At 43.5% G+C, this 16,465-nt stretch overlaps 1 protein-coding gene across 4 annotated transcripts in view; it reads right to left on the bottom strand.

The window, feature by feature from the left end:
* Positions 1 to 13,466, bottom strand: part of UBE4B (ubiquitination factor E4B) — a 124,393-nt gene extending 110,927 nt beyond the window's left edge. For 2 of the 4 annotated variants that reach the window (XM_025427206.3, XM_025427208.3), the window contains exon 1: positions 12,729 to 13,465. In XM_025427206.3, coding sequence (XP_025282991.1) covers positions 12,729 to 12,752 — 24 coding nt within the window. In that variant the 5' untranslated portion in view covers positions 12,753 to 13,465. Of the gene's footprint in view, positions 1 to 1,354; positions 1,409 to 12,728 lie in introns of all 4 variants that reach the window. The other 2 variants (XM_049109565.1, XM_025427210.3) reach the window with 2 other exon arrangements.
* Positions 13,467 to 16,465: the final 2,999 nt, after the last annotated feature.

Here is a 16,465-nt window from a genome sequence, read left to right as displayed (position 1 = left end):
CTCCAAGGTGTGCTGTGCATGCAGAGCTTTTTTAGATACTATATGGGCAGCAACTAAAATTCTAAGTATGTATGATTCAATCTTACTCCAGAAAAGAAAACTAGAATATCCCAGGAATCTACTCTGCTAGGGCATTGCACTAGACAATTTACATATCACCGCAATTAATCTGAAGAACAAAGCCATGAGATAGGTATTCATACCCCCACCCCAATTTTACAGGTTGATGAAACTGAGGCTCAGAGAGTACTTTGCTCAGGGTCCTCCAATTGATTGCCTCACTTAAAACCCATGTTTATCTAACTCTGAATTCCAATTCTGACAATGAGGTTTCATTTGAGTACCTACCTTTACCTAACTAATGCAATTTAATGTACTAACAACAAAAAACAATTTACAACATTGGGGTGCCTGAGTGACTCAATGGGTTAAGCACTCAACTTTTGGTTTTGGCTTAGGTCATGATCTCAGGGTCATGAGATTGAGCCCTGAGCCAGGCTTCATGCAGGCTGGAGCCTGAATGGGATTCTCTCCTCCTCTCCCCCTCCCACTCCTGTTCTCACTCTTTCAAAATAAATAAATAAATCTTAAAAAAAAAAAAGAAACAATATGACACAAGAACTGGTAGTCACAAAAAGATATCTTGTATTCAATTCATCCATTCAACAGATATATATTTTTTAAAATATTTTATTTATTTATTCATGACAGAGAGAGAGAGGCAGAGACACAGGCAGAGGGAAAAGCAGGCTCCACACAAAGGAGCCCAAAGTGGCACTCAATCCTGGGACTCTGAGCTGAAGGCAGATGCTCAATCACTGAGCCACCCAGGTATCCCAACAGCTATATTTTTTTAAGATTGTATTTACTTATTTGAGAGAGATAGAGAGAGAGAGCACAGGCAGGGGGAGAGGCAGAGGGAGACAGAGAGTGGGAAGCAGAATCCTCGCTGAATGGGGAGCCTGATGCAGGGCTTGATCCCAGGATGCTGAGAACATGACTTGAACCAAAATCAGATGCTTAAGCCTAACTGACTGAGCCACCCAGGTGCCCCACAACAAATATTTATTGTAGGCCACTGTATGCCAAGTCCTTATGCTAAGAGCTGGATAAGAAACAGTGAACAAAGACAGGAGCTTGTGTTGCACAAGTTGGTACACCAAGCACACAGACAATTCCAATGCGGTGTGATTGGAATCAGGATAGGAGAATTGATTTTAATGAAACACCTTTTCTGGTTTCCAGCTCCTCCTCCTTCAGCTTCTGCTGACTCTTAGTGGTTTAGAGAGTCTGCAGTGACCTATCTGGCCCTGCCTGATATATCATAAAACCTTTCAGATCAGCAAATACCTACCTCTATCAGATTTTTTCACCATCTCCGATTTTTCCTCAGTGGTTCTAATAATTTCTACAATCAATTTCAAAAGAATGAATGTTAATAGAGTTTGCCCAGAGTAACAACTGAAACATTTATCCTCACCACAGATTTTTCTCAATGTCAATACCCCTGACGTCTTTAAGGACAAACTTGACCCTCCCAGAGGAAACAGTGTTCAGTGCTTCCTCAACAGCACTCCCTTTTCTTAAATATCTAGGGTAGCACCTGAACTCTAGCTGCCTATTCTGTCTCCCCACTGGAGTATCTCACTGAAGGGAAAGACCAGGTCTTCTTCATATTTGAGATAGTATTTCTATATTCTCAGTACCTAGGCAGAGTATATATCCCACCTGTACCTGTTGAAACAGAACAGTATTTGCCTCTACATATTTACCACTCTAGTTTTTTTATTAAAGTTTTTAAAAATTAACTATATTATCTAGTGTTCCTTTGATTATGGTTCAAAATTTGTATGTACAACTCTTCAAGCCCAAAAATACCTTGCTAGGAACATGTACAAAATCTACCTCTATGCCTTTACTTTCTACTTCAGGGAAAGAGAGGAACCGAGTAAACCCTGAAAAAATATTTACTGAATGAATAAAAGCATTGGTGATTATAATAGAGTATGGTAAGAGATAAAATGTTAAAAGATACGCTCACCAAGTATTTCCTCCCCACTTCTTAACATGCTTCTACCACTTACGAAGGGCTCCTCAGCCTATCCCCAGAGCCTATGCCTCATTCCTGAACTATCTATTCCCTCTTCCCATTCTCTCTTGAACCTACTCTGATCAGCAATGAAACTGGTCTTGTCAAAGTCACCAATGACCTCCATGCTGCCCAACCCTATTGTCAAGTATATGACAACCCAGCCCTCCTCTAACTTATTTTATTGACATTAAACAGAGTTGGACACTCCCCTCCAGTATGAAACATTTTCTTCTCTCAGATGCCAGGTCTCCATGATCTCTTGACCTTCCTCCTACCTCAGTGGCTGTCCCTTACCAATCCTTTTCTGGGTCCTTTTTATCTCCTGCCCACCTCTAATTCCTGGAGCGGCTCAAGGCTTGGGCCTCTCATCTCCTCTCTTCTCTATTTACACTTACTTCCCATGTAATCTATCATTCTCATTTTATTTTCTCAAAGATGTATTTATTTATTTTAGAGAAAGAGCACAAGCAGGAGGGCAGAGGGAGAGTGAGAATCTCAAGCCGACTCCATGCTGAGCACAGAGCCTGATGTGAAGCTCAATCTCATGACCCTGAGATCATGACCTGAGCTGAAAACAAGAGTGGGAAGCTTAACCACCTGCACCACCCAGACTTCCCCATTCTCATAATTTTAAATATACTGACATATCCTGATTGGTATCCCCAACCCCATCCACCTTCTTTTTTTTTTTCTTTTTCCATCCACCTTCTTGAGCTGCAAACCCAACATATGTCAACCTACTTAACATCTCCATGTGGATAACTGCTAAGAAATAGAATCATAATATGATCAAAACATAACTTAGTTTCCCCCCTCAAATCTTCTTTCAAATTACCTCATTTCAGTATATGACAACTCCATTCTTCAAGCTGTGTAGGCTAAAACTCTTGATATGACTGGTAGAGACTGCTAGTTGCCTCATTTTATATTCAGCCACCATTTGGTTGTAGCCATGTGACTAAGTTCTGGCCAAGAAGGTGTAAGCAATGATGTGTGACACTTTCTGATCATGTCCTTAAGGGATAGGAACATGCCCTCCCCTCCCCTTTAGTCCCTAAGTACTGAAATGCACATGTGCGAGTAGGTGCTAGAGCTGCCGTATTGGACTACAGCTAGATGCCTCATGCTGAGGATGGTAAGAGCACAAAACAAAATGAGTCTGGCTCCCCAGTAATCGTGAAATTACTAAACCAGCTCTCAACCACCTACTCAGATTTTTACTTGAAAGATAAATAAGCTTCTACCTTGTTTAAGCCATTATTATTTTGGATCTCTAGCAGCTGAACCAACATCTTAACTAATGCACAGAATTTGGAATCTGGAAGTAATCAACTTAAATAGACTATAATTATGTGGCAATGGCTTGGGGATCAGCATGGGCACAGATATTGCAGGACGGAAGGTTGATAATCCTTGTTAGTCCACAACAAAATATTTGGTAAAACCCATGATATATCTTCGAAAATTGCCTGCATGTCAACATGGCCTACAATTCTAGAGGAACTGGTCAAACAATTCAGAAGTTGGGTGCTTACTGGCTTCTTGCCACTTTCTAAGCAAGAAGTCCCACCAGAAGGAGACAGATTCAAGCTACAACCTGGCGATTTGCATGCAGAGGTAAAAAGGAATATACATCTGCCTAAAGGCACATCCACAGCCCCACAGCCTACAGCCTAAATCTATTCAGCGTCAGGGGCTAAATAGGGTTGAAAAGCCTTCAGTATCCAGCAGGAAAGAAGCTGGAGAAACTGCTCATCCTCAGGAAGAGGATATTCTCCAATGACTTATCCCCAGAGAAAAACAGATCCTGAAAAACCACCACGGAGGGCAAGGGACAAGGGAGTTCCTCCAAAAGAACAGACCAAGGGCTGCGAAATGGGCAGTGAGGAACTCTTATCACTGTCAAGGCAGGAAGTCCCCACGACATGGCCTGAGAGGAGCTAATAATGGCTATGGATCAGTGAGGAGTCTTTACTTTTCCATCCTTCCTTTTCCCCAACTGGAGTCCTATTTCCATTATGATAACCTACTCAATCACAGTACATTGGCAGGGGTGGGGTAGGGAGTGGGGGTGGGGGGAGAGACACAGGTAAATACTGCGTATTTCAATCTAAAGGTTCCTGGGCTGTTTATTAATCAGCCAGAGATTCTGGGCTCTGAAGTTGACTATGGGCTGTCTCCTTTGAAGAGGTGCAGAATGTGTTCTAGATTTGGGAAGAAAGGGATCCCTGGGTGGCGCAGCGGTTTGGCGCCTGCCTTTGGCCCAGGGCAGGATCCTGGAGACCCGGGATCGAATCCCACGTCGGGCTCCCGGTGCATGGAGCCTGCTTCTCCCTCTGCCTGTGTCTCTGCCTCTCTCTCTCTCTCTCTCTCTGTATGACTATCATAAATAAATAGATAGATAGATAGATAGATAGATAGATAGATAGATAGATAGATAGATTTGGGAAGAAGGGTCTGGAAAGAAAGGCCTAGACTGTCCTCCCCTTCTAACATAAGAGAACTTTTAGGTGAACGTATGGCTACCCAGTAGAACCTGTACTTCTCAGCTTCTCAGCAAGGAGCTGTGGCCATGTGCTTTAGGTTCTGCCTATACTCCTCATTAGCCAGTAGGAGGTGAGCTGAAGAACGCAGCCTCCAAGTTGCGCCACTGAAGAGAAGGAGTAGGACTTCTCCTTCCCCTCTCCTCTCTTTCCTCCTGCTAGAATGCAGACATGCATGGGCCAAAAGATGGAAGCCATATGTTAGGGGAGTTGGTACAATGAGACAGAAGGCACCTGGGCCCCTCATGAACACACAGCTGCCTCAGCAGGCCCAGCCTCCTATTTTAAGAGAAATAAATCTTGATCTGGCATAAGCAGCTGCGAATGCAGATCTCTTACAATGTCCAGTGATATCCTGACACACACAGCCATTCTCAATTTCACACTTTCACATGCCATGTCCAACCCATCACCCGGTACTAGGGGCTCAACCCACGAGATAGCTGACCAGTCACTATCTGACCGTTTGCTGCTTATACTACCCTGTCCTAGGACTCCTCTGATGGCTCCTTTCTGCTTTCACTCTTTCCTCTTGTCTATGAACTTCACAGCAAATAATTATTTTATTTTATTTTTTTAAAGATTTCATTTATTTATTCATGAGAGACACAGAGAGAGAGGCAGAGACACAGGCAGAGGGAGAAGCAGACTCCATGCAGGGAGCCCGACGTGGGACTCGATGCAGGGACTCCAGGATCAGGCCCCAGGCTGAAGGCGGCGCTAAACCACTGAGCCACCTGGGCTGCCCCATATAATTCTTTTAAAACATAAATTCAGAATGGGCACCTGCCTGACTCAGTCGGTAGAGCATGTGACTCTTGATCTTGGGGTCATGAGATCAAGCCCTACGTTGGGCATAGGGATTAGTTTTTTTTAATGTAAATAAAGTAAAAAAACATAAATCAGAATCAAAGACCTACGAAAGCAGGGTTTCTGCCTGTAGTTTTCATTGGTTTATTCTCATGATCTACAACAACACCGGGCATATATTTCACCAAATTTAGGACATCATTTATAAAAAGCTGCACTATTATTTTTTGCATCGCCAAGGAAAAAACATTGCCCATTAGACTATAACAAAATGGCTAAACAACAGACCAGGAAAGAGTTGTAAGCAGTTACACCAGTCTCCCATTGCTTTGAGATTTCTTTCTGAAGAACATGGAGTGTTGGTGACCTATTAGCTGCATTGCCTAGGTAGGAAAGGCAATCTTTCTAACTGTACGTTCAATTTCATAATGTGGCACAGCTTCATAAACTTACAGACTGTGGCCCTTCTAAAGCTCCCTAATGTACTTTGTCAGTGCTTTGCAATAAAATACAGAATCATAGTCATTCCTCCAACAACAAACATTTTCTTTACTAATATCATACTGCCACCCTACTGTTGTTGCCATTCCTCTCTGCATAAAGAAACATTTGCTTTTAATTACTGCTGATCAAAGTGTGTTTTTGAAAGGCATTTAAAATGGCAACTAGGGATCCCTGGGTGGCACAGCGGTTTGGCGCCTGCCTTTGGCCCAGGGCGCAATCCTGGAGACCCGGGGTCGAATCCCATGTCGGGCTCCTGGTGCATGGAGCCTGCTTCTCCCTCTGCCTATGTCTCTGCCTCTCTCTCTCTCTCTCTCTCTGTGTGTGTGACTATCATAAATTTTAAAAAAAATTTTTTTAAATAAAAATAAAAAAAAATAAAATGGCAACTAAATTTAACACCCATAGTGCTCAACTGAGGGGCAATAATATAAACAGGTAGAACCAAGTTTGCACATAAACAGGAAATGACAACTGTGTCATACCTGCCACCTGACCAGTAGTGATTACATCAGTATAACAAGCATTTCAATTTCAAAGATGTTAATATGAAGGGGAAAAAAAAGGTGGGGAAGGCATCTCACAAATGAATGAATCCCAAGAATTCACATTTTTGCTGAAGGAATGACTGACTTCTGCTACTGTGCCCTTCTCAGCCGCTCCAACCACAATGTGCCTTCTTGAGGTCCCAGAGGCAGAACAAGGATGAGCCCCAGTTTCCTGCTGTTCCTTGTACCTGGGCATACTCTTCCCCTCAGATGGCTCCCTGTAATCCCTAAAATTTCTATTCAAAAGTCACCTCTGGGGCGCCTGAGTGGCTCAGTCAGTTAAGCATCCAATTCTTGATTTCGGCTCAGGTCAGGATCTTGGGGTCCCTGAATTGGGCTCAGTCCTTAGCGTGGTGTCTGCTTGGGATTCTTTCTCCCATGTCCCTCCCCCGCTCCTGTTTATTTGCTCTCTCGCAAATAAATAAAAATCTTTAAAAAAAAAAAAAGCCACCTCCTAAAGCCACACTTCATGTCCCCACTAATCTCCATCCCTTTTGCCTATTTGGTTTTGCTTGGTAGTCTTATTACCATATGACATTCTAACGGTACATGCTTGTTTATTATGTTTCCTCCCACTGGAATGAAGCTCCACGCAAGCAGGGCTCCTGTGATGTCTGACATGAAGCAAGTAAACAGTAAATACAGTTCAATAAGCTGTTTATGGGAAGATACCCTCACCTACACATACTCTAAGCACCTTTTTTTAGATTTTTATTTAATTAATTTATTTATTTAGATGCTATTTATTTATTTATTCATTCATTCATTCATTCATTCATGAGAGACACAGAAAGAGAGGCAGAGACATAGGCAGAGGGAGAAGCAAACTCCCTGTGGGAAGCCTGATGCAGGACTCGATCCCAGGACCCCAGGATCACGACCTGAGCCAAAGGCAGATGTTCAACCACTGAGCCACCCAGGTGCCCTATACTTTAAGCACCTTGTGAACAAATGCACTCTGCACCAAGCAAAGGCCTGGAGACCCAAGGGCTTTTCATCTTCTTTCTGTCATCTTCCCTTACAAGAATAGAGGGCTATTTGACGAGCTCCATTCTTAGCGATAACTGGGGCTTCCATTTCCCTTCTCAAAAAGAGCAGCTAAAATGCTATAAACATCATAAACTTGCTCAAATTATTTGTTTTCAGGTAGTTTAGGAGAGGGAATAGGAACTCTTGAATCACGGGGTGCCCGGGTGGCTCAGTTAAGCATCTATCTGCCTTCGATTCAGGTCATGATCTGAGGGTCCTGGGATCAAGCCCCACATCGGGGCTCCCTGCTCATCAGGGAGTCTGCTTCTCCCTCTCTCATTTGTGCGCTCTCTCTCTTTTTTAAAAAAGACTTCATTTATTTATTTGAGAGAGAGTGAGCATGAGGGAGGTGAAGGGCAGAGGGAGAAGCAGACTCTTTGCTGAGCAGGAAACCCAACGTGGGGCTTGATCCCAGGACTCTGGGATCACGACCTGAGCTGAAGGCAGATGCTCAACCAACTGAGCCACCCAGGTACCCCTGTGCTCTCTTCTCTTTTATACTCTCTCTCATATACTCTCTCTCTCCCAAATGAATAAATAAAATCTTCTAAAAAAAAAAACAACTCTGAAATCAAACTCTGAATTAAAACCCAGGTCTGCCACTTCCTAGTTGTGTGTCCTTTAACAAGTTACTTAATTTCAACCAGCCTCAACTTTCTTATCTGTAAAATGAGGTCTTGCTGAGCAAGTTAAGTGCTTAGCACATACTAAGTGTTCAATAAATGTTAGCTGATATGATAATCATTCTCTATCTCTTGGCTAAGATGAACAAAAAGGGTAGAGAAGGACCCTGGGAGGCTACATCCTACTTTCCTACCAGGCTTGAGGAAAAATCCTGGTTATTAAGTGAGTGGTAGCAATTACCTACTGGGGAAAAAGTGAGCCTAGGTTCTGAGGCCTGTTACAAAGAAAGATAAGGTCAAAGAGATGGAGAGGTCAGAGTGGAAATGCCAGAGGTGGCGGGGAGGGCGGGGTCCTCTATGTTGGCTCATCTTTCAATGGTCCAAAAATACGCTTGTTCCTGGTCTAGAATTTCTTATCCTCCCCCAATCCATCCTTCTCTCAAGCTAGAAACCAAGGAATCATCTTTTTCTCTCCTTTCTCACCCCTGCCTCTTTTACATCAAATCTGATCATTATAAGTGGGTTAACTTAGAACCTCAGTATTTTTGGTGTCTGCCCTCCTCCATCCCCACTGCCAATGCCTTCCTTCAACTCCACTATCGCTACTAGAGAGCAGCACAAGCTTCCTAATCTGTCTCCGGCCTGCAGCCACTTCTTCCAACCTACTTTTTCTACCCTTGCCAGTGATCCTTCTAACCCCTTCACATTCCTCAAAGGCTTCTTAGAGCCTTACTGACAAAGTTCAAACTCCTAAGTACTCCTGAAACCCTCCAAGATCTGAGGCCTGCTTACCTGAATCCACTCCCCCAGCAAAATCCTGCCTTTGGTCCACTACTTCTTGCTCTTTCCTGGGCTTCCCAGTCTCAGAGCCAGTTCCAAGAGCCCGTCACCTGGCAACTACTGCTCAGCATTCAGCATCATTTTTTCTTGAAAGTCTTCACTACACCACTACCCCACCAGGGGTCCCTTCTCATTTTTCTTAATGTCTTATGCATCCCTCCAGAACAGCACTTAGTACTCTGCATTCTAACTATTGGACTCCTACCTATCTCCACCTCGACCCCCAGCCCCCAGTTAAATTACAATTTCTTTAAGAAAAAGGACTGTCTTTTCTCCTAATCTACCTAACACTTCACTGGGGATCACAGCATCTTTAAAAAAAAAAATGTCTAGGGATGCCTGAGTGGCCTGGTGGCTGATGTCTGCCTTCAGCTCCAGGCATGATCCTGGGATCCCGGATCAAGTCCCACATCGGGCTCCCTGCGAGGGGCCTCTTTCTCCCTCTGCCTGCCTCTCTCTCTCTCTCTCTCTCAAATAAATAAATAAATAAATAAATAAATAAATAAATAAATAAATCTTTAAAAAAAAAAGTCTGTTGAGTGAACATTTTGGAGGGGCCTGATGAAGAGTTAGTACCAAAAAGACCATAAACTCTGTCATACCATGAATGCATTATGAAAAACAACACTTCTACAAAAAAACTATGTAGATCAAGCATGTTAGTAGGATATGTATATGGAAGCTGCAGTGAATTTACTGTCAGTTGTTAAGCAATAAAATAGAGTAGAAAGTTTTTCTAGATCAGGCACCTTGGGTTTGAATTCTACCTCTGCTACTTCTAAGCCAGATCACTACAGACAAGTCAGTTAACCTAAATCTCAGCTGCCTCATCTATAAAACAAGGAAAATTTAAGGACCTGCTTGATTGCACTGCTGTATTTAATGAGACAATGGTTATAAAGTGCCTGGCACTGAGCAGGCTTTTAAGGCTGTTAACAAATATTGGTCCCTTTCCACTTGAAGAACACTGTTAAAAAGTACAAGGTCACATTTTCTGCATTTGGGAAAAAAGACTTACCACTCTTCTAAAACCTTGACCACACCCTAACTATCCTAGCCAGCCATCTTGAAGATGAACTAGGTCATAAAGAAGACTAAGCCAAAAAAAAAAAAAAAAGAAAGAAAGAAAGAAAATAAGAAAAAGCAAATCATTTCAATGCAATTTCATCACCACACTTGATAAAGTTTAAAATACCTGTCCTGCCCAACTGATAGCATCATTTTGGTATATGAAGAACAACATATGAGTAGGCTACATTACATGAATGTAATGTACATAATGAAGCCTTGGAACGCAGGTTCCTGAAGAAAATGAACTTAGTCATGGACCTGCTCCATAGAGCCATGAACTCACTGTAACGTGCTACATAAATAAAAAACACAAGAAACATAAAGAACTACTCTACTTACCACAAGAGAAGACAACTAAGAACTTCAGGTGATCTATGAGAGGGACCCATAATGTAAAATCTTCCGAAGCTCTAATATACCAATCTCTATTTCGTAGGGACTGTATTCTCAGAAGTTTTCATTTTGTTAAAAAAAAATTTTTTTATTTATTCATGAAAGACACAGAGAGAGAGAGAGAGGCAGAGACATAGGCAGAGGGAGAGGCAGGCTCCCCGCCAGGAGCCTGATGCAGAACTTGATCCCAGAACTCCTGGATCACGACCTGAGCCAAAGGCAGACGCTCAACCACTGAGCCACCCAGACATCCCCATTTTGTTCAAATATAAAACTCTGCCTTACCTAATTGCCTAATTCAAACTGAAAGATTACTCTTACCTGTTTTCACCCTGAGATGTAGGTTTGAATTTTCAGCCATATAAACGTCTTATTTTCTAACCAAATGTCACCTACCATACCTGTGACACAGTTTCCACCAAGTGAGTAACAATACAAAGGCAAAAGCTCTGGAAACGTCTTTGTTGAGAACTGCGCACTTAATCCCAGAATTAAGGAAACGGATTAAAAAACAATAATACACTTAATGTGTTCTAGGTTCTGCTGAGAGTGAATTACCAGTTATTGGACTGTTCCTCTTCGTTCAGGCCACGTAATTGTCAAACAGAATCTTATGGTGATCTAATATTAGTGAATTTAGTTTTTCACATTTATTTCAATATTCTGTTGACCTTGAAAAATGTTTTCCTGATCTCTTCCACAATGATTACATTTGTTCCTATACAGTCACAAAAAAGTTACAACATCCTCAAAGATTGGTTAATGTGAAGTGCCACAGTGTAGATTAAGCAGTATCTTTAACTGGTCCCTATGCTTTATTGATTTGACAACAATTTCTTGGTGAAATCTCAAGTATGTAGAAACCTCTAAACCAGGAGTGACTTAGAGAATGTTCAGAAAAAAAAGTAACTTCTGGAAGCAAAGGACTACTAAAAAACATAAACTCTTTGCCTTAATTTACCCATTAGAATTAATATTAAAGAGAGGGAGGGCAGATTTTTAAAAATTACCTAAAACAAAGTGCCTTTAAGGGGACCTCTTGGAAGTTCCTACTTGAATCAAAGAAACCGTTTAATATTCTTCTAATTTTAGTTAAATTACAGTCCTGATGTATTTGAGAAAACGAAATAACACAGTGTGAGCAATCCTGACTTTCCAAACAGCCAAGCATCACGACCCACAAAATTGTTTCCTTTTCTACCTGACATCTGAACTCACCACTTGCAAGCCCCATTCCTGGAGAATTGTAGTCCCTAAGTAAATATATTGACTCCTCTCACTAAAACTGAAGTATGTAAGTTTTATAGTTGAGCCAATCTGATGGATGACTACTTTCACAATACCGTAGGGAAGTTTTATATGAACTAGCGAAAGAAATTAGGAGGTAGAGTGAAGAGAGGGAGACCAGCAGGGGTCCTGAAAGGGAAGCTCCTAATTTGTAAAAAGGAAGGCAAAAGTGAGTAGAATCACAGAAAATTCCTTGTACCCTAATTGCCATTGTTTTTATGACAACCTTATTAAATAATCCTTAAAATATCAAGAAAGAGATCTGTAAAACTCCTTTCAGAAATGATACCAGGGGGAGTTTACAAAGTCATTTGCTTCCATTTGTTTCCTGTTCAGTGTCTGCTACAGCAAAAGCCAAGTTTGAAAGGGCCAAAACCAGAAAAAGGCAGAATGAAAGAGAGGTATGCCCGGGGTCATTAGTATCTGTTAAATTACAGAATTTAACTGGAATTCACTAAGCTTTTGAGAAGATATATATTTTAAATATCACAGAATCCGTCTGTAGGCCACCCCCGACACAAACGTATGTTTAACCAACTTGTACAATGCAATTGCCACACATACTTGGGATTTCAAATGCTTTAAAACACACACCTATACATTCTAATTCCACCCCAAATTATTCTTTAAATCTCTGCAGTAAGGCGCGCGTGCACGCGCGCGCACACACACACACCTAACTTGATGTAAATCTAGCCCTTCTTGCCCTAAACACCATGAGGAAAAGAATGAACGCCTCAATATGTTCTCTTTTTCAGACCCTGAAAGACTTGAAAAGCAGCAAATGGAGCTCAGAACGAAGCCAGATGGCAAGGTAGTACAGGGGAAGACAACTGAAGACCCTCTCCGAGACTCGTTTTATTCCGGGAAAATGTCATCTCCATTGCTTCCCCAAGCCCAAAGGCCAGGCACCACTGGCGCAACACCATCCCTGTCCAAAGCGCCAAAGAGTTGCCAACTAATCTCCCAAGGTGTCCCCCAACCTCCTCACCTCATCAGCGCTCAGCTCCTCCATCGCTTTCCTCTTAATGGTGAAAGGCGTTAGGGAGAGATCTTCTGTTCTTGAGACCAGGGCGGGAGGAGAGTGGAAGGTGTCTACCGGGCTGTCTGGTCCCCCGAATGGGGGAGGTTTCAGAATTGCATAGTCAGAGGTTAAAAAATAAGAACACGAGAGGCACTGAACCGCCTTGGCGTCGGTCACTCCAATCGCCCCAGAGACTCCTACAGCTGCTTGTGCCCCGAGCAGCCTCCTCTGGCCGCCACTGCTGCTGCTACAGGGTTATCTTAAGGCGCCACTATTGCCCTCTGCTTCCCAGGTTACCCAGACCAGGGACTCGGGTCTCCAGCTCGTCTCGTGCCCTGAGCCTGCTGTGTCTTCGTGGTGGTGGCACGGCAGGTGAGCTTCCTCCGGCAGATCCTGCTCTCCTTCCCACCCTTTGCCCCAGGCGGGAACTGTGCGACTGCAGAGTGGATGCCCCGAGGTAAGGCGACCCCAGAGCCGCCGAGGCAGAGCCTAGCACTGAAGAGGGAAGCCCCTCCCCTCCCAAAGCAGGCCGGCCACGCCCCGCCTCCACGCCGGAGCTCGGGCAGGGGGGGAGGGGGAGGACGGGACTCTCGATGCTCTGGATGGAAGAGTAAATCCTCCTACCCCTCCACCCCTACTCTTACCCCCTCGCCCCACCAAGTATTATTCATCAAAACAACAGGGCGGCCATCTTTGAAAGGGATCACGTGACCCCGCCAGAGAGGCGGGGCTCCTGGCCCCAGGACGAGGCAGCCAATGGGCCGCGGGCGTCGCGCCGCCGATTTCCTCTCGCCTGCGTCTCCTCCCGCCCCCGCCCCCGCCCCACCCCCTCCCCCGCAGCCGCGCCGGGCGGGGGAGGGGCGAGCGGGGCTGCGGGAGGGAGGGCGAGCGGGGCTGCGGGAGGGAGGGCGGGCGGCCGACGGCGCGCGGGGGGCGGGGCAGCGCGGTGCCATGGCGACGGCTCGGGGGCGGCGGGCGCGGCGGGCCGGGCCAGGTAGGCTCGGGGGAGCGCGGGGCGGGCGGGAAGCTGGGCGAGGAGGGGCCGCCGGCCTGCGCTGCGACCCCGCGGCGCCTCCCTTGTTCCCAGGCGCTGCTGTTTAGCGGCTCCAGCATGCAGACCGAGTAAAGGAAGGGGGAAGAAGACGTCTTCGGCCCGGGGCCCGCGTTCTCTAACGCGTTGACCGCTCACATCCTGAAAACCCTTTGGACCCTCTTCCACCCCCGCGGAGAAAGCCCGTTCGGAAGAAAACTCTAAAACAAGTACAACTTCATTTTATTCCACTTTCACCTTTTAGAGAGTTTCTGCTTTAGTGTTTGGGTTTTTTTTTTTTTTAACGTGTTCCAGAATGATGGTAAACATGAAAGTATAAATGATTGAGAGACCTGGAACGTTTTGAAGTGCCTGCACGTATGCAAGAAAGACTCTTGGAGTCGATGGGAAAAAAAAAAATCCTTCCCTGCTCAAGAATACAATGGGGATATAATTGACATATAGCATCCTATCCGTTTTAGATGTACAACGTAATGATTTGTGGGGTTTGGAGAGGGTTTCTTTTTTTAAGCTTTTACTTAAATTCCAGTTAATAAAAAATAAATACGTTAATAAATTCCAATTACTTGATATACAGTGTAATATTAGTTTGGGGTGTACCATATAGTGATTCAATACTTTTCATGTAACACCCAGTGCTCATCACACACACAAGTGCACTCCTTCATCCCCATCACCTATTTCACCCATCCCCCCACCCCACCTCTCCTCTGATAACCATCAGGTTGTTTTCCATAGTTAAGAGTCTCGGTCTGGGTTTGCCCTTTTCTCTCTCTTCCTTGCTCATCTGTTTTGTTTCTTAAATTCCACATATAAGTGGAATTGTGTGGTATTTGTTTCTCTGGCGCCCTTATTTTGCTTAATACTCTAGCTCCATCCATGTTGTTGCAAATGGCAAGATACCATTCTTTTTTATGGCTGAGTATTATTCCCACCTCCTTATCCATTCATCATTTGATGAAGTCTTGGACTGTTTCCATAATTTGGCCGTTGTAGATAATGCTGCTAAAAAAACATCATGTATCCCTTTGAATTAATATTTTTGTATTCTTTTGGTAAATACCTAGTAGTGCAATTGGTGGAACATAGGGTAGTTCTATTTTTAACTTTTTTGAGGAATCTCCATGCTATTTTCCAGTGGCTGCACCAGTTTGCATTCCCACCAACAGTGGAAAAGGGTTTCTCCTTCTCCACACCCTCACCAACACCTGTTGTTTCTCTGTGTTGTAGATTTTAGCCATTCTGACAGGTGTGAGATGATTATCTCGTTGTAGTTTCGATTTGCATTTCAACATAATAATTTGCTGTATGTATACATTGCAAAATTATTACCAAAATTATTTAGTTAACATCTGTTGTCACATATAGTTACCTTATTTTTTCTTGTGATGAGAACTTTTAAGAGTTATTGTCTTAGCAATTTTCAGTACAATATACAATGCAGTATTGTATATATATATATATATATACACCAAATCTATAAAAGAGAATTATAGATTTAACTGTAGTCCCCATGGTGACATTACATCCCCAGAACTTTTTTTTTTTTTTTAATTTATGATAGTCACAGAGAGAGAGAGAGAGAGAGAGAGAGACATAGGCAGAGGGAGAAGCAGGCTCCATGCACCGGGAGCCCGACATGGGATTCGATCCAGGGTCTCCAGGATCGCGCCCTGGGCCAAAGGCAGGTGCCAAACCGCTGCGCCACCCAGGGATCCCCCCCAGAACTTTTATACCTTTTAACCACCTTATCCATTTGGCCCACCTCTTCTCTACTCTAGCGATCACCAATCTGTTCTCTGAAGAATACAATTTTTTTTTTTAAGATTTTATTCATCCATTCATGAGAGACACAGAGAGAGAGAGGCAGAGACACAGGCAGAGAGAGAAGCAGACTCCATGCAGGGAGTGGCTTGCTGTGGGATTCTATCCCAGGACTCCAGGATCACACCCTGGGCGGAAGGCAAGCGCTCAACCACTGAGCCACCCAGGTGTCCTAGAATACAAATATTTTGTAATATAGAAATCTAAATCGAGCAGTCAACAAAGCAGTATCATGAAATCCCAGATTTCGCCACATACTGAAGAATATACTGTATTGGATGGTTTACTAAACCAAAATCTTAAAGACTGTTTTCCAGAATTAAAAGAATTTCTTCCCCCCCTCCTTTGGTACTTGCTTAGAATAGTAACCTGACAGCTAGATATGCAAGGAATTTGTGAGTAAAATGAGACCACTGCTGGCTTTGCATATTATCTGCTCTCCAGGAAAGGAATTCTGTATAACACAGAATTTGGACTCTTGGTGACATTGATGTTAATATATTCACTTCTCGCTTCTTTTTTAAAACATACTTATTGTAATATAATTCTCATACTATACAATTCACTCATTTAAAGTATACAAATATTCACAGTTGTGTGACCATCACTAATTCTGGAACAATTTCATCACAACCCAAAAAGACTACATACCTATTAGCAGTCACTCCTTGTTCTCCCTTCTCCTTTCTGTGGGCAACCAGCAATCTGTCTTCTGTCTATGAATTTTCTTATTTGGACATTTCACATCAATGGAATCCTACACTATGTGACCTTTTGTGTCTAGCTGCTTTCATTTAGCATATGCTTTCCAGTTTTATCCGTGTTGTAG

Source organism: Canis lupus, chromosome 5 (assembly GCF_003254725.2).
Source record: "Canis lupus dingo isolate Sandy chromosome 5, ASM325472v2, whole genome shotgun sequence".
In the NCBI taxonomy this organism is placed as follows: domain Eukaryota; kingdom Metazoa; phylum Chordata; class Mammalia; order Carnivora; family Canidae; genus Canis; species Canis lupus.
This window is presented reverse-complemented; position numbering and strand designations above follow the sequence as displayed.